Below are 26,802 nucleotides of genomic sequence, written 5' to 3' on the forward strand. Positions count from 1 at the left end.
GGATTCAGCTTATCACGCCACCTTCAGCTGCGCTAAACGAACTAAAGAAAGAGAATGCAAATGCTTTAAGATTACCTTGTCCTATCTGTGTTTTAACCTTGAATATTTTTGCATTTTATATTTGCACACAAAAAACAATGCAAATTTGAATAATGATGGCACAATAATGCGCTTTATTCCCACCCCAGAGGAAGACGTGATATTATAGCAAAGGTTAAGAATCTGGAGGAAAAAAAAAAAACTGTATCCCTGGGAAAGTGTTATTTGCATAACGTGAATCTAAAACATAAAAGTAGAACCTCTGTGGCACATCTTCAATTAAATATTTGGTTACACAATTCAGCGACAGTATCTGAAAGCAATCAATACCTCATTAACCACAGTCTAAAAGCACTCTCAACTAAGAGCACTGTGTTTTACAGTGCATTTACAAGCTTTGGTTGTCTAGTAAATTTAGATTTAATGTGTCCTTTCCGCCCACAAAAACAGCTGTGTCTTGCTCAGAGTCTAAGCAGCTGCTTCATTTTTTTACTCTTTTGCACAAATAATTTCAGAAACCACTCCCTAGCAGCTCATCCAGTGTGGTTTTTATGATCGCTGTGGATGCTTATTTTAGCAAACGCTTTGAAACAGAGACAGTTTTGCTGAAGGGCGCAATGGTGCTGCTCCTCAGGTCATGAATCGCCCCTTCAGGGGTTTGAACCTATGACTCGCTTCTAGCCCAGATGTTTAACCACTATTCGCCCATCAGGCGCGAGAAACTTGTCACAATGTCAGTCACCATTACCATTCATCACACTGCCAGCCATCATCAGTCATCTGTGACCTTTGTGAACTTTTGTTCTTCTCCAAAGACACACGCACAAAGTTTTAGGATGTGCTCTGTTAACATTGCCAATGATTTTAAGCAAAGGCTCATTTAATACTGAGAGAATAACAAAATAAATGCACACGTGTGTGTGTATATAATATGGATTTATTAGTAATGAATCCTAAAGGAATCACTCAAAAATCATTATGTACTCACCCTCATGTTGTTTTTCAGATAAGACTAGTATGTAAACATATAATTCAGGCTGGTTTTGTTTCATTAAGTTAATGAAAGTCATGAAGGGAAGTCAAGATTTTCAGTAAATCATTTCAATGTTGGTTTGAGCCTCACACAAAACTACTTTAAGGCTCAAAAGACCTGACATACACTACTGTTTAAAAGGTTAGGGGGCAGTAAATAGTCAGTTTTTTAATATTTAAAAAGATTCGTAAATGTTTTTAAACACGTTCAAGCACGCTTTTGAGCATATAATTAAAAATATGAATATTGAGAAATATTCTTAATATTTAAAATTACTGTTCCCTATTTTAATATATTTAATAACGCAAAACTGAATTTTCAGCAGCCATTACTTCAGTCTTCAATGTCATATGACGCATTTGGTGCTACAGTAACATTTTTATTACTGCCGGCTGAAAATATAAATCTTTTGCAAAAGTATAACTATCAGTTTTGATAAATGAATTGCTGAATAAAAGTATTAATTCTCATTGGCCCCAAACTTTCTAACAGCAGCGTATGGCTGTAGTTCTTTTTCAAGAAGAAAGTCAGTCAATACAGGTTTGGAACAACATGACAATGACTAAATAATGACAGAATTTTTCGTTTTAAGGTGAACTATCCCTTTAGTCCTGTGCAGAGGAATCGGTTGAAATGCTAAAATGCCCCCCTCCCGTGGAGCTTATAACAGCTGTGGTTCAGCAGACTCCGGTGTCAGGACTGATCGGTATGATGGTGGCAGGAGGCGGTATGGATTGTGTCATGCTCTGAGGGGTGTTTTACCTGAGGTGGGGGATTTGCAGCGATCCTCTGAGGTGGCTGAGCCCTCGTTAATGTCACAAAGCCCTGTAGAGAGAAAGCGAAAAAACGTTTTAAGTGTGCTAGTATGCGCTACCTTGTGTAAAAGTAGTCTACGGTGTATTTTACACATTACAACTGCCTATACTCTTTAGTTTGAGGTGCAGTGTGTAGCCTTTGCTCTGATCTCGGAGTTGAGAGGCAGATGGGCAGACAGGAGCTGAACCCAGCTGCTCTGATCGGCACTCTCCCTGTGCTCATATCCGACAGATCCCAGCCCCCCGCTAAATATCACTCATTACCCCCGACACAAACACGCACATACACACCAGATAATCTAACAACCAATCCATTGCCAAATCCCAGCAATCATTTCTTCCTTACTAGCATGCGTTTAGCTGCAATTGTGGCATTTACCAGCAGGGGTCACACTGCTGTATCCCCTCGCTGCACAGTTGCATGTCCTGCCAATGGTGTGCTGTTAAAAGGCTCACTGTGTTTATATATATAAGTGTGTGCTATGTCTAATATAGATGAAAGACGTTTGTGGGCATATCAGACCTCCAGAAGGCTGCCGGCTCTTGCGGGGAGATCGCGGTTGTCTCTGATACGGATCATTAGAGCCGTACAATTCCACAGTTCCCAGATTCAACAGAACAGTCTTCTGTAAGTAATCCACTACTGCCAGACCATTGCTATTGCCAAACACCACTCTATGTTACACAGAAACATAAAATACAGTAAGTACATTTGTCATCAAATTAGAAGGATCATGTGGGTTTAGTGCTGGTATAGTGATTATTTAATCAAATTAATATAATTTATGCGCACAATAATTTATCATTTATACACACATTGAAAATTTAGATGCATTAAAATAACCATAAAATCTATGTTACTTTTATTTAGAATAAATTTAGATCACAATTTTTGAATTCTGAAAAAAAAACAACAACACAAAAAACAGGCTTTCAAATTTAATAATAACCCAAAACTGCCAAAATTAAAAATTTTAAAATCATGTGACACCAAAGTTTGGAGTAACATCTGCTGAAAATTCTGAATAACAGCAATTAATTTTATATATTTTTAAAAAAGTATTTTTAATTGTAATAATATTTCACATTATAAATGCGTAACTGTATTTATGATCATGTTTATAAAGTCTTACAATCATTTTATGTGGAACAAACCAACATTGATGTCCTTATTCACTGAAAATATTAATGAATATTTAAAATGTATGTTAATATTTTAATATGACAAAAGAACAGACCAAATATTAAATATGGTCCTTTCATAAACATATCTGACACAGTCTGCAGCATTTGATTTATTTGCTGAGCCACCTGACAAAACAATGTAAAACAAGTCTTAAAATCAGGTAACTCACAAGCCATAGCTGGAGTTGATGGCCAAGCTGCTGATCTGCTGGGGCGGCTCTCCACTGACCCACACCAGCTGTACCACCAGTTCCACCTGATACCCTGGAGACTGCTTCAGAGGACTGCTGCGCACCCTGAGGGAATGACAGAGATAGGACATGGGTTATACACAGTCCCTGCCAAAAAAAATGTATAACATTTACTCTAAAATGTCATATATTACATACCGGGGATGGGCATGAGTACCCAAGCGCTTATAAGTGTCATGATTAATCATAAAAACTAGGGAAATCTAGTAACAGTTATACAAAGATGTGCCAAAAAGGGGCCTCACGGTGCACCTTTGCTGTCTGACTTGTCAGAAAACAGTTTGCGTCACTGCTGCAAACACTAACTTTCAGTCAGTGGCAACTACATCCCTTAAGGCTCTCTTTGGAATCAGCCAGACAGAGCGCAGTGCAGCTGAATGGAACAGAACGCAGAAGTCCTGAAATGTGTTTGTAAAAGTTAAACTATTTTTAATTTGACATTTTTATTTGGTGCATATTATCATTTGGGAATTCACAAAACAAGCTGTCAAAGCAAAAGGACAACATACCAAATACTAAAAATACAAAAAAATAAAGACTTTAAAATATTGCAATCAAAATGTTTGATTTTGATAAAAACATCTAAATAAATAAATAAAATAGTGTAATTCTCTGTAGTCTTAGACATTTGAATCCCCATTACATGTATTAAAATCTAACTTGCAAAGCAGAATTACTTGAGGCAGGGTATGTTGTCTCGGATCCCATCTGATGAGTTGCTGCTAGTGGAGGTGTGCGTCTGAGGGGCGGTGGTTTGTGGGCTGGGGGAGGTGCTTGGTGTGGGAGGAGCTGGTGTCTGATCTCCTCCCCCTTCTGGAGACTCCAGATCATTCAGCTCATATTGTAACCTGATCTCCAATAACTGTAAAACACACACACACGTACACATGTAATTGACACTATTGTGCTTGAGAACAGATGTGTATGAATCAGCTAAACGCACTGAGTTAATTGATCCCCATTGGTGTTGCTATTCTTAATATGAGACACGCTAATTGGTCTGTGTGTCTCTTCCAAGTGAGTGTTTTTATGTGTGTGAGAGTCACGGGACTAAAGGTGCTAATAGGTTTAATTTGCCCTCATTATACACAAGTGTGAACGTTCTGTCAGCAGACGATGGTAACACTAATGGTTTTTCCCACAATCGCGCCGAGCATGCGCCTCCGTTAACCAATCAGATTCGTTCCTGTGCCTGAACTTCACGTGTTCCCAATACGACTGTATTCGAGCATTTGATTCATTATTATCCCGTTTATATGAGTCATGTATTAATATGTAAACAAGTTGTGTTGATTAAGCATTAATAAAGCACTATTGCTTAATTGCTTCAGTCAACCACATTATATATTTTCCCACAATAAATCATATGGAAATTCTAATTATTCACAGATATATTTTCTAATAGCATTACCATAAGCGCTCATTTATTTATGGGTCATGGAAACATCAGTATGCAAATGTACAGCTTGCAAAAAAACTGTGAGAGGGCAAAATGAATGCAGTATTAATTATTCAAGCTCAATATACAGCTAGATGTGGTGAACATTAATTAAAACGGCTTTGAAAGGCTTAGGGATTTAGTTAAGCATCTGAGTAACAACTGTTCCTCGGATATCTTTAGCTGGCTCTGCAGACGACACATACACATAAAACTGCACAAACATATTCAAGTCACTGAACAACATCCATTTAATGAACAGATTTTACATTATTATTAACGTTATGAGTCATGGCAGTTGTCAGGAAACTAAAATAACCGGAGACAAGGAATAAGAGAGAGACTGAGAGTGCCTATAAGGGCAACATTACTCATTACACTCAAGAAAAGTTTTTTTTTAAGTCGAGAGCACCTCCATTTTAACAAAAAAAAAGTTACATAATTTTTACAAAATAATTATAATATTAAAAAGAATAAAGAATAATATTTTACCTGCACAACCTCTGTGGTGATTTCCTGTTTGCTGAACCTGTATATGATGACATGGGCAGAGACGCCCGCCACACAAAGCATGCGGCTCTCAGGACACCAAGACAACAACTGAATGGCGAATGGGTCCTCATCCACAATCTCTGTGCTGGGTTTCTCTTCCTTGCAGCGAGCTTTCTCAAACACCTTAGCTGTCTTTAGCTTGTACAGCACCTGGAGCATTACTGAACACATGGCAAACGAAACTAAAATTAGAAATTAGAGATTTTTTTAATGTTAATAAAGCTAATTTTAAAAACTTTAGAAACATTAAATTGGTTTTAAAAAATTTGAAGGGGTGTAGGACACAAACTAAATTTAACCTGCCACACATTTACACACAAAAAGCTTTGAATAAACAAGCCAGAATCTAGCATTCCAAAGAACAAAGTCATATAACTTCTAGATTTGTACAATTAATGGTTTAGAGGATTAAATGAATAATGGGAAGTGTTTCAGTGCCATCAAATGCATAAATGTGTTTTGTCCAATTTTTGAGGGCCTCTAATCCACTGACTCCAATTGTTCAGTTCAGCCAAAGCAAAAAAATAATAAATGGCATAAGATTAACCACTTTGTCTTAGAAGGATTAAAAAGTCCTGTCTAATTAGCTTTACATTTCACTGGTGAACAAAATGAGGGCCACTTTGGTTTTAAATTATCTTCTACCACTAAGAAAACTCATTTGAATGTTAAACAAGAGCTTGTGTGAGGGGTTTGCAACCTTTGCGGTATTTTTAATTCTGCGATATGTCCTATAGCACCTACACGAGGGACAGGAACAGTGGAACCTGTAGTCTGTCAAGATCACAGTTTAAGCAAGGTCAAATGGCATGTACAGGTAACACTCTGGTTTCTCTCAGCGGTACACAAGGTTAGACAAAGCCTGTGGGATCTGGGGAGGTTTTTTGTGTGACATTATAAGGTCAGCTCCAGTTGGGTCATAAATAATGGAAAATTACCTTATTGTTAAGATAAATTATGTCTGATGTCAAGTTATACTCCAACAGTGGTCAGCAGAATACAGTTATTAATTAGATATTTAACAGTGTTAGTCAAATGGGACTGTAGCTGCAGCCAAAGTCCCTTTCAGAGAAAATCAGTTCAACTGGTTTACAACGCCTCCGGGCAGCTATTTCAGGCATGCAACACCAACTCCTATCTACTTGAATGGGGAATATAATAATCTCATAAAACCGCCGTACCATTCTCACATTTAAATAACGTATTTAAAATTGTCAATCACATCTGGCACAAAATGACCCCTTATGTTTTTTATTAAATTGCTCACATTGAGTGAAACAAGCATGAATTTTGGGTTGATAAAGCCAATGGGCATGTTCAGTCAGGAAACAGACTCTTTCCACAGGCACCAGAGCTTCGGTTTTGCCAACTGGCTCATTCTGACTAATTCCGTGTTGCACTTCCCATTCACAGTAACACGACTGGACCATCTTGGTCTACAGTCTTTGCTTTAGCCTAAATAGCAGCACGTGCAACTAGCGATATCAAGGTCACGGGTCTTGTTCAAAGGATGACAAAAATCTGATATAAAACCTTTTTGTTTTTTTTAGATAAAAGCGTCTGCCAAATTCACAATGAAATGCAAATGTGTTTGAAACAAGTTTATGAGCTTTGAAAAACTATTGCACCACACACATTGTGGTAAATGTATACCGTACACAAATGGGAAGTGAGGTGTGTGTGAAGTCAGAAAGGCTCGGTACTCACTTGCCGAAGCATCCCAGAACTTCACTGAACCATCTGCATGCCTGCAAGAAGAGCAGAGAATCTTTTATTTCAATGTCTCATACATTTTCATATACAAACCCACATAAACTCGCTGGCACTTTCCCATTACCACATGTATTCAAACAAACCACTGAGGTAAGCTAAGTTGCTATGTCAGATAAAAGCTAGTCAAGAGATGAGAGGAAGTGCTCTTCCCACTGCTGTCAAACCCACTAAAAAAGCAAAAAAAGGTTCTGTCATCCCATGGGCGGAACATTAGAAAATGCTTACTTTTTTGTCATACTTCCTTTTCGCTACCATCTTGTCCTGCTCATTACCCTCTCTTCTGCACTCCTCCTCCCTCTTCTTATACCCTGCCTTCTTTTACTCCATTTAAGTCTTTTTTCACCATTTCTGCTATTTCAGCAGAACTACGAATGGCAAGAGAGAACTGAGCATACACACACATTCACTCGCTCACACACAAGACCGCTCTTACCCAGTTATTATTATTTCAGGGTAGCTTTGTGTGCCCAAGCCCCAGTTTCCGCCACTGATAGGCCATTCCTGTGATGAACAACAGAACAACATAAAAGCACTTAAATCCACGAAAGCGAACCACATAAATCCGACATTTCTCAACATATGAGAATAGAGGAAATTTAGTAGATATTGCCCTAAAGCATGTGAGCGTTCCTGGGAAACTTAATAAAAGGAAATTGGCCAATTTGTAAGTTTTAGTAAGCATACTCTTAATATAATGACTGTGGCTTGCACTGGCAGCCACAAAACATTTCTGCAACGTGGGTGGAACCTTTATTAAACGGTTGGCGAGACTCTATAGGAAAGCATTTCCTCACGAGGCGTGGAAGCTGAAGCAGTTTATTCAAAGGTATTCAGAAGTGCTGCGATTCAAAGTGGGCCGTCTGAGTTAACCTGCTCCCTGTGGGAGACAGACCCACAACTTACACACCGCACTCCAGTCTTGGCTGAGAGGTCATGATTTCTTTCATGCCCATAAATACCCCTGTCTGTGTCTCTGACCCACACAGTCTGAGGACACAATGTGCTGCACGGCGGGGGCCTGAAGACACGCAGACATAGGGCATGGGGCGATTCATGAGGGACTGTAATCTAGTCACTCAAAAGCAAAGGTGTGTGTGTGTGTGTAGGCAGGACGTTTTAACTTCATTAAGCGATTAGCACTTTTAAATGAGTGTGTGCATGCTGTTGTACCTTTTTGCTGTAGCCCTGTCGTTTCTGGCGAGACCCGACAGAGTAAAGTGCAGGTATGAGGTCCACAGGACAATCGGCTAAGTACTCACAGCACGTCACAGGAGACTCATGAATCATCATGGGATACGGATTTTCAAAGATTGGGTAACTGAAAAACATCAGAGGTCAAAACAATAAGACTGACACTGTGGTAGAAAAGTGTGATAGCTGCAAACATGTGGGTGATACAAACCCATTTTGTGCAAGGTCAATAACAACTAAATCCTTTTCGAGGAGGACCACTACAGCATATGGTTCCTGAAAATCTGCAGAAAAATGAAAACAGGGTGGGTAAAATCGTGAATAAATATATACATATTTGAGTCATTATTTTATGCACACACTATTTATTTTTATTTATTATCTATTTATTTTTTTATATTAATTCAATTAAATTTACCAAAAACTGTAAAGAAATGTACGTTACCAAAAATTGCTTAAAATAAATGCAGCTCCTAAAAAATCCAGAATCCTAAAAAAGTATCAGTTTCCTCAGAAATATTAAGCTGCGACAGTTTTTAACAATGATAATAATAAGATAAGTTTCTTTAGGAACAAATCACAAAACACAAATACTAGACTAATTTTTGAAGTATGAGTTGATAATGAAGCTGGAGTGAAATGTAGCTTTTACATTACAGGAATAAACTGCAAATTAAAATAAAATAGAAAACAGTTGTTTCAAAACGTTAATGCTATTTCACAGAACTGCTTCTAGTCAAAGAAATGCGGTCTTGCTAAAAATAACACTTATATAGCATATGAACATGAGAGATGCAAATAGCACCCATTCTGGCACTAACACTTATAATAGGATATTTATCATATTTAAGTGGTCTGATCCATTGAAGTTATGACTAGAGACGTCACTGCATAAGTTTGAACCTCCTAAATGTCTCAATAATGAGTCAGAACCAAAGACGTCTCACTTCAAATATAGCTTAATCAACAAACAGAGCCAGGCATGGTTATGCAAGCAGCACTGTAAACACCATTCCTATTACTTCTGAATTCGTCACTGCTTCGCATGCCTTGGCTTCATACAAACTCTAAACAAAACGGTAAAATCTTTAACACAAACATATGAACAGAGATGCTTTGTTTTGGTAATAACAACTGCATGATTATCTGTAAAAGCAAGGTTAATCTCAAGAAAAAAACAAATTTAATTTAGTAATATGCACAAGCTAAAGTATGTGATATGATCTGTGTGTTATGTAAGGGATAAAGTACAGTAAGCTTAAGTTAATTTATCTTACACAGCTTTTCACTAAGAAAAATGTTCATACAACATAGAAAACAAATTTAAAAGAACATTTACTTGAAATAGAAATCCTATAACGTGTGCTTATTGCCACTTCTGTATTTTAAATGTTATGCTTACCCCACAAAATAAATGTATTAATTTCTTTTAAAAACGAAAAGACTCTTGAATAGTATTGAACAACTCATTTTAAGAAAAGAAAAATCTGAGTCTGACCAATTGGAACATCAAGTATTTCAAAGAGCCCCTAATAAGTGTACTTAATGTTCTCTTTTTCACAGCAGCAAATTATTGACAGACTATTAACAAACTAAAGTCATATCAGCCTTTGCAACAGCTGCCTGCAGAGAGAAAAGAAAACACTTCCTATTCATAAATAGCCACCAAAGTGATAAATTATTCAAATGGGTACGGCAATAATAAACGAATGCAGTCACAGAACTGGATGTTATGAATAGAGGGAGCTTTAAAAAAAGTGATGTAAAATGTAATTACTAGGCAGCAGTTCCACTGGGAGAGCTAAAGCTCATCTACAAAGAACACGAAAGAATAGAACAACCCAACAAAACAAAGGTTCAAATGTCAGCAAAAAAATGAAAAGAGAGAAAATGGCGTGAGATAAAAAGACTGAGCACTTATTGCAACAATACTGGACAGAACAGGTGCCGTTAATGAGTAAATCGACCTACATACCATTAGGATATGGCGTTTCACACAGAGTGAGGAAATCTACAATGGGATAATCCATCTCCAATACTGCCGTGCTCTTTCCATGCATTACTGTCAAGCATGGCCGTCGACCAACAGTGTCATACGACAAACCACCAGAGAAGATCATAAACGGATCCCTGTTCAGAACACAAGCATATACCGTAAAGTGAGCTTCAAAAGTCACAAAGTTTGTGCTTGTACTTTTCTCAAATTATATTATTTGCATCTGAGTGAGAAGCTGAAATGAATGTCTTTTAGAATGCCTTTTCCTTTAACAAAAGAAGCACTTGAGCTGCAGGAACTACACAATTTTGTTTATTTGGTTGTGACCTAGAAATCCTGCAGAATCTTAAGTACCTGTTATTTATTTTACGGTCTAATTTTTTGTTTACTTCCAGGTTTAAATGAGTTTGAAATTAATGTTTAATTCCATATTTCAGTTTTGCTTCAGACCAAAACAACATTCATGATGGTCCAAGATGTTCAGAAAAAAACAAAAATGCATTGCTGCAGATGTGCACTTACCCTGCTCTTGTGGTCTTGTACTCTACTTTAAGAATGGGTTTGCAAGGCTCTGGCTTTTTTCCATCTTTAGGCTGCTTTCCTGAAACAGAAATAAACTTATTTAGAGAGTTTCCTAAACTCTTTTCTGGCTCTGTCCCAAACAGTATACTCGGTATGGACTTGCTAAAGACCGCATTGAATCATCTGATGAACATGAAGCCATTTACATATTTCTGATTGAAACAGGAAGCTATCTAAAGGCTGGTCTTGGTTATTGTTTTTTTCCTAGATGTGAAACACTGTTCATTTTAGAGGTGCTTTATTATAAAGCGTCATGTACATTTTCAAAACTTGGCATTTTAGGAGGAGACTTTAGTCTATCAAGAAGTATGTCACCAAAGAGTAGACATGAAGGATGGCTGCAGAGGCTGAGGGTGTAATTTGGAAAAGTGCCTCTCTCTCCCACAGACAGGAAGTGTGTCACAGAAGAACTACATAAGTACTTTCATAACAAACAGAAATGTTCTCTATGAAACATAGTGATTTATGTAATTTTCCTCTCCTCCAAAGCAGTTTGTTAAACAAAAAATCCTTAAAATGGTAAATGTCCCAGAAAAAAAATTTGAACTAAAATGAGTGTTTCCGGGATTCCGGTCTTTAGCTGGACTCAGAGGAATTTTTTTTGATTTATGTGCAAATAGCTCAAAAATTATAAATACATGTAAAGAATTGTGCTGTTATTTATATATTTAAATAAACATAAATTGAAATAAGAAAAACTGCATCTGCTTGAAAGAAAAAAAATGGAGCAGATTAGTTTCAGATTTTTAGTATGCCTACGATAAAAGACAGCAGGACTAAATCCTCTCTAAACAGGCCCTACTAATGCCTATGGATTGAAAACACCAAAATGCTGCAGACAACATTTTATGGCTTTTCTCAATTAGTTTCTAAATCTGGCTGTCTGATGTTCTCCTCTCATGGAGACATGGTGAGGCTCAAGGGGGTTCTCGTATCAAGAGAGGACCGTAGTGGAGTATCTTCAATAGAGCAGGCAAGGACGTGCACCAAAAGGAAGAGCATGACCTCACCACCCCCCTCGCTAAAGACCACAACACAGGCAGTCTCCATGGAGGATGAAAATTGAAGCTTCACTTGAAATGGAAATTAGGGAAGGGGATGTGATTGTTTTAAGCTGCTTTGTGAAGGAGGGGGGCAAATAAAAAACAAATTACAACCCCGAATTAACACGTCTTTGACAGAGGTGTGATACAACCTTGTGAAACAGACATAAGAGAAATTAATTTTGTAACCCTTATCCTGACAAAAAAATACATTTGAAGAAAATGAGTTTGTGTGTTTAAGCCACAAAGAGAGAAAGATCACTAACCGTGTGGCGTGATTGTCTGTGCAGGCTTGGCTGGGGACTTTATATTCCATATGGTCAGTGTGCCGTCTGAGTGACTACAGATAAACTGCTTCCCCTCGTGGTGCCAGGCCACAGAATGGATCGCCTGTGAGTGAGAATGACAGTTCAAGACAGGAAAAAGAGCAGGAAGTAAAGGTCAGCAATGCTTGCATGGGGATAGACAGCTCAATGGGAGGTTTCCTAATAGTGACTCACACGGCAATGCCCAAGAACTTTACTCAGGGGTATAAGTTGTGCGTACCCAGGTTGAATCAAGAAGCATGCTAGAATAAATGATATAAACAAAGACTGTCTTTGTGGTGTTGAGCTATACAATTGTTACAAATAGCGAAGCTAGTAGGCCTGTTACAAACATTCTGAATCTGTGGCCTCGGTGCAACCACAAAAGTGGGATTGCAGCATGCTTTTTAGACCGTCAGCATTTCTGCTGAGACTATATCCAGAAAACATGAGGAGTCACATTTACATCCAAGTGTTATTTAATCATATACAGAACTGAATCCAAACCCCAGAGTAGTTGGTTTTAAAATAATGTCGCTTTGCTATTTTAATGCTTAAGTGGAGTTGATCAAATTTACGATATTACATTTTCCCTGGCAATATTTCTGGAATCACACCATGATGTGTCGTGTATTTTTAGCCAGCTATTTACAGTCAGAACTAGTGCTTGTTTTAATAGAACGGCACCTAGCTTAGCTAGCTACTTTATTTAATAATTTTAATATACACTACCAAACTAAAAGCTGAGGTCGGGCTACATTAAGTAAAAACTGCAATACAGTGAAATATTATTGAAATTTAAAACAACTGCTTTCTATTTTGATATTTATTATTGACATTTTGTTAATATTTATGATTTGTAAAGTCATTACTCCAGTCTTCAGTGTCACATGATCCTTCAGAATTCATAATATGCTTATTTGGTGCATTAACGTTTCATGTTCATGTTTGGTGCAATAACATTTCATGTTATTATCATCAGTGTTGAAACTAGTTGTGAGGCTTAATATTTTCGTGATATTTTGAAGTTTTCAGGATTTCTTGATTAATAGAAAGCTTAAAAGATCTATTTATAGAAAATTTTGAACATAACATATTGGAACATATATTAACCCATAGTTCCTTTATTGCACATCAGTATCTTTGTTTCTTTATATAGCTTTGTTTTGGACTGTTGTTGTATTGACTGAAGGCTTTGGCAATACTATGGGGAAAACAGTCAGGCCAGTATAGCACAATGAATGGAACAGAATTGAATCAAGGGGAAGAGAAAGAGAGAGAATGCACAGCATGAGACTGATGTATTCGAGAGAAAAGGTAGCCAGTGAAAGCACAAAGAACGCTGAAAGAGAGTTCTCATTATTTTCTAATTAAGCACAGTCTCCTCTTGTTTAGCATAATGATGGCGGCTCTATCTCTGTCTCTGGCAGACAGTGGGGACGAACCTCAGCAGACCTAACTAATCAATGAACCGAGTGCAACATCATTACAGGAGCATCCAGAGAGGAGGAGCCAGACACACACACACACACACACACCCACTCACATAAAAATATGCTTAAGCACAGCTACATTCACAACACCCCACTATGATTAGGTAGGATTATATTGCTTGCATAATATATTTATTGAAGGTACAGAACAAATGGCTGTGGAACACAATTATTCAGCATAAATGAAGCTATTTCCAATGTAGCCTGAAACAAACTATTCAGAATTGTATTCTACATACTATATGCATTTATGTTTCTGCAAAAAAATAGTATAAGCAAAAAAAAATGATTAGTTTGAATGCATGCATTACCTGAATGTGCTACTACATTTGCCAAAATACGCAACAAAATATACCATAGAATACTGTATTCCATAAAGGAATGTACTCGACCAGGCCTTTCTGATGAATATACTGCAAACATCTTAATACTGTTCATGATTTAATCAATATTTGACCAGACTATTGTGATTTAGAACAAGAATCTGATAAAAATGCAAAGTGACCCATTTTAGGGCTGTAAGGCATGAACCATGAGCAGACATCCACATTTAGATTAGTTGCTGATCAGTGTACAGTTCATTTTTAAATTACTATGACTATCTTTAGTGATACTTCAGTGGCTGATTGTTAAAATTCATAGATGTGAAGGACAGGCCTAATGAATAGATTTCTCTAGATATTATAGTCCTCATTGGATGTATCCTTGTATATCCTCTAGTACACTCCACATTCCATAGCTTCTAACTTGTAATTATACTCATACAGTGACAAGAACATGTGGGATGACTGTATGCATGTGTTTGTGTATGTCAGCTTGAGAAAGGTCTGAAGGATAAGCAGGCTGCCTTATTAACGACACCTTAAAGATACCAGGACCTCTAGCTCCCCTCTACACTACCCTCTATCCGTTTCTCTCTCTTCACCACACTCTAGGAGATACCCACAGAGACAGGGAACTGTGACACTGTCATACCTATGACACATGCACGCACACAGAGGCCCAATTAGAGCTAAAGAGGTCTGCTGGCTTTACTGCAGGCAGCCACAACCCGCCTCTTCAGTCCAAAAATATTGCTGCCGCTGACACTGCCCTCACACACACACACACATGCACAAAGCACATCATTCCTGCAGTGAACGTCAAGCCATCCGGAACAAGGTCAGCTGGCCATTTTCTCCAAAAATGACTACTGTAGATGTGCATTCCGTACATTTATAAAAAAAGCATGTATTATTTACAGCAAGTGCTTGTTATCAATATTACCGTTGCTCATATTTACAGTTAGCGATTTGTCCGCAGTGATGGGTAGGTTTGGAGGGTGGGGTTAGGTTTAGGTCATGCGGAAAAATTCATACGAATAGGCCCTTTTCACAACGACGACACCTAACGTCCGCTTTTCTGCAAAGCAGTATATCTGTACTTCCATTATACCTTTCCGTCGGAGACTTCTCAGGAAAATGCAGGAACTGCTTAAAATAAAACTAAGATTTTTCATAATAAATATTCTCATAAACAAGTTTTACATCCATAAATGCCAGCGATCTTAAAAAAAGAAACCCAATATTGTCCAGTTCAGTATTAAAATGGGTTTATATTGAAACAATACAAGGATTGCCATCAAGCTATAGTGCGTCACCATGGACCTCTATAATTACTTAAATTGCTCTAAATTCACATGTACACCCTTTTTTTGTAAATTATTATTGGGTTTTTTTCGTTTCGTTAAAGGCTATATGTAAAATGATCTTTTATAAAACAGTTGATGTGCGTTTTATATTTATTTGTATATAAATTGTTTTTTAAAAATAAAAGGTTTTATGTAAACTTAATACTTATAATTTGTGAATTCAATTATATGATGTTTATCAAAATTTAAATTATTTAAATAATGGCCTGCAAGCTCATGTTGAGTATTATTAATGAATGCAATCTGGCTGATCGGTATTCAGTAAGTTAGTTTGAGATGTCATACACTTAAATGATGACGATGAGCGTATAAAACTGTTATCATCTTTTAATCGTATTTGTGGCAGATATATAACTGTAAGAACCGGGGTGAACTGGTATACTGGCAGCGATAGTGTTTTGCTATGCTGGAGGAAGTAAGAATACACTGCTTTGAGTGGAAGTTGCGTGACGTCATGTGAAAAGGGTCTATTAGCGGCTCCATTTAATGAAAATCTTATAGATTCATAAGAGTGAGGTTGTATAAATGTGTTCAAACTAGTCACCTCATAAAATACGTACGATTGCAAAGTTGAATACCAGTTTGAATCCTGGCTCAAGGACTTTTCCTGATACCGCCCCTATCTTTCTCCTGTCTCTCTCCTGTCGCTATAAAATTACCCTTAGGAGATCTATACAGGTGGAGCTAGGCAAGGTGAAGGTTTCTGCTACAGAAAACACTGGTCAAGCATATGAATATTAAGCAGCAAACTCATTGGCTCCTGATGCAACAGAAACCAATCAGCTGCACATAGGTATATGTGATTACTGGCAGATTCGTGACAGAACTTTCTATAGATGCAACAGATGCAAGAAAAAATGTTTATTATAACTCTAATTCTATATCGCACACAAAAATGATGAAATGAAAGAGGAGAAGGAGAGGGGAATGGAAGATGGAGAAAGAAAGCTTATTAAAATCTCTATTACACAGAAACTGCCTGTCCATACAGTATGTCCTTTATGCTGCTTGCACTGATCCTTTCCTTATCCTTATTTCAGCACTTCCATCCATCTATAACAGAATAGCTCCTCGCTGCCTCAGTGCTAATTCTGCTGCTCATTGCACCTCAGCGACCCCTTCAGCACTAATAGCTTCCCATGATCTGATATGATGTTAATTCTGCTGTCTATTGCACTTCTGTGACCCCTTCAAAGATAAAAAGGTTCACAGGCAACATCTGCATAACTAAAGACAGTCTGATCAACCTGTCTGAGCTCTTTCCCGGTCTCTACTTCATAATTATAAACAGTAAGGCACCATGGGGGGTCTGATGCACAATGGTGTTTCGTGGTACGAGCGTGACTCTGTGCTCAGCCAAAATGACACCTTGCTACCCCTACTGAGCAGTGAATTGTAGGACATTTATCTCTGCTGTACTAATCAATCAAGTTAAATGAAGGCAGGAATAAATCAGACATCCAGCCAGGCACAGTCATTCATCAGGGTACAGATGAGTTGTCCTCTGAGAAATTAACTCTCACTCACACACACACGCACATACACATGGATATACGCTAACACACCAATGAGGGAGTTACAATAAGAAATGGGTTTGACACGCACGTGCGTGTGTGCGTGTATGTCTGAAGGAAAAAAGAAAATAGTGTGTGTCAGTTTTAATTCCTTTGCACTTTGCTTTGGGCGCATCACGCTCATCATAATAACTAATGTACGCTGGCTGCCACTGTTGACAAAAGCCTTCGAACCAGCTTAAACTGGAGTGGCAGATTAACTGTATGTTCTATGGGGGCTATTTAGATGCATGCTAATAATTTCCAGGAGATGCAGACAGAAAGATCATTTTTGGAAAAAAAAAAATGCTCACAACCAGTTGAAGAGAAATTGAGCCAATGAACGGATTAAATAAATTCAGAGGCATAGCACAGATTAAGTTCATATACTTTAGGGGATATTACTACTGTTATGGGTTTATTTGTAAAGGGAAAGTTGAAAATCAGGTTTTTCAAAATAAATACTTTCGGTTGGAGATGTATAATGTATAATGTCACAAAAGATTTATATTTAAAAGAAAAGCTTCTCTTTTGAACTTTTTATTCATCAAGGAATTCTGGGGAAAACACACACACACAGAAATATTAAGCACAACAATGTTTTTCGACGGATAATAACACAGCATATTTCATTAGCACCAAATCAGCATATTAGAATGATTTCTCTCATGTTAACTTTAAATCGTTAATTTATCTTAATGATTATTGCATAATTATTATATTAAAAAGCCTTTGAGAAGTTATATTATTTAAAAAAGTTTGTTTTCAATCAAACAATTAATGCATATGTTTTGTTGTAAAAAATTCATGGCTTTAAGAACAACACCAGACTGGAACAAACATGCAAACTGTAATACTCCTATATCTATAGTGCTCACTTCACCGATGAAGAAATAATTTGGGGGAATCTAATTAATATCGATGAATCGTGAGTTGATAATGCATCTCTCCACTTTTCAGAACATTCCTGAAGAAGACACCAATATGAATGAATGATTTAGAATACGAAGAACTACACACTGCCACTTATTCTTCTCAAATACCAATATTCCTTTGATGCTGTAGCACCAAGCTGAACAGACTATGCGCCTACTTAGAGATCTAATCAGCATCCTTTATTAAAATCAAAACATCTCATGAATATTTGTGCAAGCATTTCCATATTCTAAGCATTTGTGCCACTGCAGGCGACAGGAGCCTGGGATACAACACTGTGTGACAATACATACCTCATCGTAAGTGTACCGGTAGTCAGCTCTCTTTGATTTCAAATCCCACAGCACTACGATCCCAGACTCAAATCCTATTATGAGCTGAAAGAAGAAGAAAGATGAGGGGGGAACAAGAAAAGAAGGAAGATATGCTGTGAGTCTGTTGAACCCGACCTGTAAACTGATGAGAGTTCATGGAGAGGTGCTGACGTAAATCTGAAAGCAAATGATGTGTTTCATCAAATAAAAAATCCTCTTTCTGATTGTTAATCCAAAACATCTCGTTCTGTATTCACCAACAAAATTAATTAATCATACAAAACATTCTGCTCAAAACATAGAGGGGAAAATGGGGTTTTTGATATTACTGTAGGCTGATATAACTTCATTTTTTTATTCATATTTCTTTGAAATAATTAAAAATGGATTAAAATATAAACGCGTAAAATAAACATGTGCAAGTTGTTATCACCATAATTCAACTCTACATTTATTGTGAAAGAAATGGCTCACCAAAAAATTAAAACTCTATTATTTACTCACCTTCGAGTAATTTTGAAGTTTTTTTCTATTAATTTTCTTTCTTTCAGAGTTAAATTTTATACTGTAGTACAAAGTTACTTTATGATTTTTAAGATGCTTTAAGGTGCCTTTTTAAGCCCTATAATTTCAATCCAAACGTATGAGAATAAGTGGTCAGAAAATTAATCAAAATATCTTTGTTTTTAAAGATTTAGTGGTAGTCTATGAATTGAAAAAAATTCAAAGTTAAGTCAGCCAAGAGGGAGGGACAATGTGTCTTAGGACTTTAAGACCCATTAGGAACTGAGTGGACTTGTAATGGATCGATGCCCCGTTCAGGGGCAGAAGCGGGATGTGAGAAAGAGAGTGGATCATCACTGTAAAGGCGCCTATGAGGAGCTCCCAGCTGCCAGAGAAAGAGACAGACAGTTTGTCATCCATACAAAGGCAAAACCCCAGCAGGTGTGTGCCGGTCTCTCTGCTCCCCTCTGACTATATGCTGGCAATTAGTGAAGGTAAAATGAATTTCTAAAAAGATGCATTTAGAAGTAGTTGGAGCACTTGTTCATCTCCTTCATATCTCCTCGATCATTTGTTTTCAAAAACAACATAATTTGCTAACAAGCTGTGTGAGATTAGACCCAATTACTGAACTGTGCTGCACTGTAGGAAAGAAATGCCTTACGATCTCAGAATGGAAAAACAACAACAACAACAAGAGCTTTGTGCAAAGTAAGGGAAATGAATAATTCATGTCAGGAAGTGTTGATTTGTTTTTATGTAGTTGTGTAGGCATCGCCTTACCTTGCCCTCATCCATAGGATTGTCACTAATGTGAACGACTGGGCCGGGGTGGGCCTTGGAGGACCTGTGAGAGAAAGACAAGTTTGGGATTGGTGTCGAGAAGACAGGATAGTGGAGTTCAAACAAAAACAAAAAAAATGCATGAAGACAGCGAGGAAAGGATCCTTGGGGATGTGTGAGATAGAAAGAGATTACTATTTAAAGCAGTAGCTTTTTGAAGAACTTTCAACAACACTGCATTTATCTGATTTAAAAAATACAGTAATAATGTGAAATATTATCACAATTTAAAATAAGTTTTCCATTTTATTTCTGTAATAGCGAAGCTGATTTTTAGCAGCCATTACACCAGTATTCATTTCATATGCTTTGGTAATAATAAAAAAAAAATACTTAAAACTTTTGGATTGTAGTGCATGTTGTATTTTAGGCCTATGTAGTGTATTTATGAGTGTGATTATGAGTTAGTTTCCCAGCATGCACCAAAGATGAAATAAATCAGTTTAACTGGACAGTTTGGTAAGCCACACAACTAATAAATGAAAACAAAGATTGGCATACGGATCCATTATCAAACAGAATATATAATAAATAATTTATCAACATTTGAATATACACTTACATATTGCTAACACATAAATATCCCACGGATAGCATAACAACACCCAAACGCACAACCAAATATCCTTAATGAAACAATAAAACATCTATCAGAGAAAATTAACCATTATGTATTCAATAGAGTTTTTCATAACAATCCCAATACCCCCTAAGCTTTGATGACATGAGTTTAGATAAGAAATCCAGCACTGGAGGGGATCATAGAAATTTATCACTACTAAAATGGGATATTTCTCATAAAAATATCTTCTTTAACAATACATTACAAAATCCAAGAGTGGGATTCTTGCCATGCATAGCTGTTCAAAATGAAAGGGTTTTACATAATGCATCGAATAATTCATGACAGGCTCCTATACAGGCATCTTATATTTGATGTTGTTGAACTGAAACCAACCTAATCTGAATTTTTCCATCCAGATACTTACTCCATTAGGCGTTTGAAATATGAAATGTATAAGTCTCCAATGACATTCAGACAGTCAGTTTCAACCTCAAGATTATTCACAGTTAAAATTTCATTAAATACATAAAAGAAGCTTTGAGATCTCCCCGGGACACAATGGTGTAAGCGAAAAATTTTACAAGACCACTACTGCCCACTTATTTGCAGCCAATGAATAATATGCCATCATTACTTTAGTTAAGAAATAGCCCAATAGATCCGAAAGAGCAAAATGTTTCATTCTAATAAATATGGACCTTATAAAAAGGCAGCATGTACTGATACTCTTATTTATAGAACCCTTCTCTCTATTCATCACAAAACAAGCTGCCTTGTCACCAATAGGTGCCACTTCAGCTAGCAATATTGTAGACGCCCATAAGCCATTGATTGTACTGGCAGGAGTCTTATTCCTTTGTACCCTCTGACTACCCAGCAAGCCAACTGTGTTGTTGACGGCTCTCGGGCACAGCCTTAGACGCCTATAGTGGTGACAGCCGTGGCCTAGACAGGGGTCCTTCTCTCCCCTCCAGCTACATTCTGTTGAGCTACAGCGTGATGAGGAGAAACTGTGCCTTATACATCTGTTACGGTAATGGAGGTTCGACAGACAGGGGTCCTGATTGGCATTTGCGATGTGACTGACAGGTACACGGGGAATGAAAATCTGCAACACATGGCCCCTCACCACTACAAAACATTTATATATATATAATATATAATATATAATTTTTCATGAAATACTGCAGTATTAATTATAAATTGTTTATTTGTATAAACTTTTTTATGTGCCTCTGTAATCTTTAATCAAAATAACTTCTCCTCCCTCTTGTCTTGTCTGAGATCACAGCAACAACAATCCAACAATTTAATCAGTTTTATCTGATGGATAAAATCTACTCCCTCCCTACAGTTATTTTTTGTTTTTCTGACCGCCCATTTTCCTCTGATATACATCACATTAGTGAAGAAAAGTCTGTCACAACTATCAGAAACACTATCACAACAGAGACTTTGTTACTAACCTGTAGCATTTAAAATGTTGGGTTTTAACTTAAATTAGTTTAAAAATGACTTAAAAATGTATTTGTTTCAAATAGTTTCTCATAGAATTTTTTTTTATTTCTATTCTATTCTATTTCTATTATTTCTTCGATCTGCCATAAAAAGGATGTGATTAAACATTAAAACATAAAAGAACATAACATTAATACAATTTATTGTATTACTATATGTAGGTTATCATATTCTAATGACATAGTGACATATTATTATCATATCCTGTGTTAATATTTGCTAAGATATTATTTTCAAAGATAAATGATATGCAATCATAAGTGATATGAAATTATTCATTCAATAGATAAAAACACAAAGTTCCCATAGGACAGGTATTTCACTTCAAACTTGAATTCCATGTTTTCTGTAGAGATTAGAGAGCATTATTCATCTTTCATTTTATTGCATTTTCAAACAATCCACACAGTACTAAAAATACACATGTGCATTATTTAACACAATATGTAACCACAATGTTCATTAGCTTTTCTAATTTCACCACATGAATAGATATAAAACAGCATTTTGACATCTCATCTAAAGCCTCCATTTGTAAGTAATAGTATTATATCTTATATCTTATCTGTCTGATATAATAAAATGTTCAGTAATCTAGTCGAGAGGAAAAATGGGTCTCACTTTCTATTTAGATCTCCCTAATACAAATAGAATGGTATGTGTAAGTGACACAGGACAACAGGTAACAACACTTTTTTCTCTTCTTGTGTAACACGAATTATATACCCTCATTTTGTAACAACAATAACTGGAACAGTTTGATCCAGGGGTGGAAACAGGTAGGTTTAGGGATATATAAAGTGGGAGGAGTTGGATCTGGAGTTGGTGCACAACTGTAATACCAGTGTACTTATATGATAACTCCTGATTAATATAAAGTGTAACATTCTGGACACCGACCACAATTTATATTTAATGACTAACTTACTGGCCACTGCTAATTACATGGTAAATAGGAATAATTTACTACCAAAAAGTGCTGTTATTCTTGTTACACATTTGTACTTTCATTACCAAAATGTGTTGTTACCAATGTGCTATTACACATTTATACTTACACATGCCATTCAGTGGGTTGTTACATATATGTTACACATGTTACATATGTGTAGTTACACAAACATTACACATCTAGTTACTATGTAAGCACACAGGTATTAGGGACAATATAAATTTGGACCGAAAAAAGTAGCCTATCCTCACCAGGAAGAGCAGCCAAAAGTAGTTCATGAGGTCAACGAGTACATTTAAGTTAAAAGACAGAGGGTGAGCGAGAGAGAAAAAGAGGGAAGGAGGGAGCAGTAGCACCTCCACACAGAGGTCAAGGTGGCAAGCGTGTTGATGGAGTGACTGATGTTAACTACTCCATTTCCTAGACCTCAAAATCCTAATTTACGCTCCCTTCTATCCCTCAAACCTCACTTTAGGAGAAACAGGCTGGTTTTAGAGAGCTGATCACCATGGCAACAAGAATAGGATGGGCAAAATCTCATTCTGTAACTGCCGCCCTCACTCTGCACTGTGTCTTATTCACTCAAGACACCTTATGATTACATAATTTCACCGTTTCACCTACATATACCCTCCTACCCACAAATCTTTTTTGAGGTCCAAAATAATCATCACACTAAACATACGTACCTCTTATTCTCACGCTTTCGCTCTGATTGTGAGGAGTGCATGTTGACTTGAAGTTTAATTTCCTGTCATTAGGACAAACCACAGGGAAAGAGCAACACAGCTCAGCATCCGTTTCCATCCCTACCAGCTGTGCTTGTGCACGCGTACACGTGCGGAATCCAAGATGCAATTCGCTCACATTTTAAGTAAGTGCATCCATTTGCTTTAAGCAGTAACACCTGTCGTGCAAATCGAGTCTTTGAAATGGATGTCAGTTGGTTAATAGACTCCATATAAATTGCATAAAGGTGTCCGATATATACTGTTTTAATGACTGTATAAGTACGTATACAATCTCAGCGTGCCTCAAGACCTACTGCTGTCTGTTTAACCTTGGCCAAGGAGAGATCCATACATCAGTGTCTTTGTTGGCGGAGATCTGGATTTACGATAGAGAACTGTCACACCAAAAAGACATGCACAGCCTAGTTGAATTGCGGAGACAGTCTGTTTGTCCAGGGGGCATGTTGGCGTTTCCTTGCACCCAGTCTGTGCACCTGAGAACAGCTTAAAAATTACACCACCTGCTATTGTAACCCTTGTAACATGCCTCAATGTCCCCTTGTCAATGCGGCGTCACACCACTCCAATATGCCCACCTTTAATCCCCCGACAGCCCAAACAGTCAAAGTGACAACCTACATGCCCCCGTACTCTAAAACAACACTGTGCTACTGACACCTGCAGCAACAAACTGTTTTTTTTCTCAATGTCTGGCACTGTGCCTACATCACCCACCACCACTTTATCATGCCTACAGCAGAGTGGCATGCCAGATTTCTCCCTCTCAAATGGGCTCAGACCATCTTGGTTAGCCGCTGTGGTGTAGCTACTACTGTGAAGTGCATTCTGAGAGCGTGTTTATGGAGAAAGATGTTCATGGACACACTTGAACAGCGCTGATTTTAAGACAATTTTCTTGACTTTGAAGTATAAAGTTCAGACCTTATTTTGTGCCATCTTGTGGATAGCAATTTTAACATTTATTCAATGCACTTAATAATAACAAACTTCCATTGTACTGTAATTGTGATTACACAATTGTAAATGTAATTGTGTGCTAATTTGATGTTATTGACATATGTGATGTACACATACTGACGTATATGCAGATGTATGGGTGTTTATGTGTGACAGAGACAATAGAGAAAACGCCCTGCTCAATGACATGACATTAAAGCCACGTTGACTTGCCCATTTAGTCTGCCACTACAGGTTCAACAGTAAAGGGCGGAGCAGTTCTTTGAACAATTGCCCTTCCTGTCACAAGGGACACAACGTGTCTGTCTGCGAGTGTTCGTGTGCGTAAGTACTAAAGCAAGAGGCAAGACAGGACATCTGTCTATACTAACACTGATCCGATCTGACACCTGTAAACGCATATGTGTGTGTGCGTGTCTACACTGTCTGGGTCTCAAAGGCACTGCAGCCTTTTCAACAGGTCAGGGAGGAAAACAAAACTGCTGACAAAATGTTAGAATGAATAATTGAAGAACTTGTGTTACCTACGGAGAAGAGCGATGGAAGTAGAGCAGGTGAATTGACAATTTAAAATGACATTTGATTGAAACGATCGCTTAGTTACAAATAAAACATAACAAGGCTACGGGAACAATGACAGATGTGGCATATATGATATATTACAAATCAGATTTCAGGACTCAGAGAGATTACATTTCATTTCAAACATGTGTGTGTGTGTGTGTGTGTGTGTGGCACTCACAGTTCAATGGCTTTGTTCCACATGATGGTGTATCCTGAGAGGGTAAAGGACTCCACATTTACAATGTGGATGTTTCCTCGTTCCGAGCCGATGTACAGCCATTTACTTTGGAAGGGCAGATGACAGAACGTTATCCTGCCAAAGAAGAATGTAGAGAGGGCAAATATTGATATTATTTGTAATTCATAAAAGAACAGAACAGCTTCCATACTCAAAAACACTTTACCCAGAAAGTAAATCATGTGTCTCCACTGAAAATATAACAGAATTTCTTATCTTAATTATCCTTCTCATTTAAATTTAAGATAAGATAAATTCAAAACGATTCATATTTTATTCCATTCTATAGTGTCATATTAGGGTTTTTTTTGTATGTTGCCATTAAAAAATGTCTAAATCAATACTGAATCTTGATCCAGCAGCCAGTATTCTAATGATTCTCATACATGATACTAGTTTGGCTGCTCAAAAGTCACTGAAAGATATAGAATATTGTTGCAAAAAAGAATATTTGAGAAACCTCATACAAAAGCACAATAGATTAGATACACTGGGACTCATGTCCTAGAAGATTTCTTTTGGAATATCAAACCTTTTCAGTTTGATAAAATAGTGGGAAAGTAGAAAGATGGACTCTGCGGTCATGCATGCATGCACTCAGCTGAAATAGGAGTTTTCTATTAAAGGATAATTCATAGCCGACAAGATGGGTTTTAATAAGCAAACTGCACATATAGAGAAAATCTTTGACAACCATAATGTAATGTGCTCGATCAGACTTTCTATAAGCAGGGACTTTTGCTGACAAATAAACAGTAATATCTTGGTGCAGGTAACACAAAAACCATGCACATTGTTCATTTACTTTAATACAATACAAAGCAGGTTGAAAATCAGTTAAATTAAACAGTGACTAAATTTCCCCCTTATGAATTTTTGAGACCCCAGTAAATTCTAGAGTTTCAAAAGAGATGTCACAACCTGTGCCAAAACTTACCGAGATACTAAAGTCTGGGATTATACTGTGATTTCAGTGAAGCATATTTATTTCCTTTTAGTTCAAGACAAATTTACTGAGGTTTATTCAAAGCTTGACTACATGTCAACAATTCAATCATTTGTTTACTTCTCCTAAGCAAAGTAGGAAATACATCTGAGATGTGAGATCTGACATTTCCGACTCCCTCAAGCCTTCATAACTATGAAAGACAAACCTCTGAGAAATAGCATTTTTCTGTGAAGCCTACAGGTAATGAGCTACACCGAAAGCGCATTCAAAGTCAGGACATTGACACCATCAATGGACCATGTGATTTTCTTTCAACCAAATATGTCTGTATGTAATTTACGTCATTCCTGAGTATAGAAATGCTTAGTTTAGCTTGAATTGCAGTTCTGCTTGCTCAACTCAAATGTGCTTTTCTGTACATCCCAGAGGGATGAAAGTGCGGGAAGCTCAGCTACTGGAGTCAAAGACTAGTTTTCTCTTTAATCACTGCTAGAACTGTAATATCACTCAGTTTAAGGTATAAGTATTAGTTTTCCCAAACTCACATGCATCTTGATGAACAAGTGCTTTTTTAGAAAAGGTGGAGCATATGGTGTGATTTTATGAACAAAAGGCTTGTTTGTTTTGGTGCTGTGCAAACGGATTGCCTCTCACCCCTTTCACACTCCTTTTTCCCTGCAGCACACACACACCTGCCCCCAACACTTCACACCAGCACCTTGCAGCATCATGAATATATTCATGAGTGTAAGAGTGTTGAGAGAAATACCA

At 37.2% G+C, this 26,802-nt stretch overlaps 1 protein-coding gene across 4 annotated transcripts in view; it reads right to left on the minus strand.

Annotated features, from left to right (window-relative positions):
* stxbp5a (syntaxin binding protein 5a (tomosyn)) overlaps positions 1-26,802 on the minus strand; it is a 69,175-nt gene that overhangs the window by 10,774 nt on the left and 31,599 nt on the right. For all 4 annotated transcript variants that reach the window (XM_043219757.1, XM_043219756.1, XM_043219760.1 and 1 more), the window contains exons 5-19: positions 25,023-25,157; positions 19,477-19,540; positions 18,169-18,252; positions 12,165-12,288; positions 10,796-10,874; positions 10,253-10,407; positions 8,489-8,561; positions 8,257-8,404; positions 7,520-7,587; positions 7,021-7,061; positions 5,254-5,474; positions 4,001-4,185; positions 3,243-3,368; positions 2,411-2,562; positions 1,835-1,897 (exon numbers count right to left, since the gene is read on the minus strand). In XM_043219757.1, coding sequence (XP_043075692.1) covers positions 1,835-1,897; positions 2,411-2,562; positions 3,243-3,368; positions 4,001-4,185; positions 5,254-5,474; positions 7,021-7,061; positions 7,520-7,587; positions 8,257-8,404; positions 8,489-8,561; positions 10,253-10,407; positions 10,796-10,874; positions 12,165-12,288; positions 18,169-18,252; positions 19,477-19,540; positions 25,023-25,157 — 1,718 coding nt within the window. The remainder of the gene's footprint in view (positions 1-1,834; positions 1,898-2,410; positions 2,563-3,242; positions 3,369-4,000; positions 4,186-5,253; positions 5,475-7,020; positions 7,062-7,519; positions 7,588-8,256; positions 8,405-8,488; positions 8,562-10,252; positions 10,408-10,795; positions 10,875-12,164; positions 12,289-18,168; positions 18,253-19,476; positions 19,541-25,022; positions 25,158-26,802) is intronic.

This window comes from Puntigrus tetrazona, chromosome 20 (genome assembly GCF_018831695.1).
Source record: "Puntigrus tetrazona isolate hp1 chromosome 20, ASM1883169v1, whole genome shotgun sequence".
Taxonomy (NCBI): domain Eukaryota; kingdom Metazoa; phylum Chordata; class Actinopteri; order Cypriniformes; family Cyprinidae; genus Puntigrus; species Puntigrus tetrazona.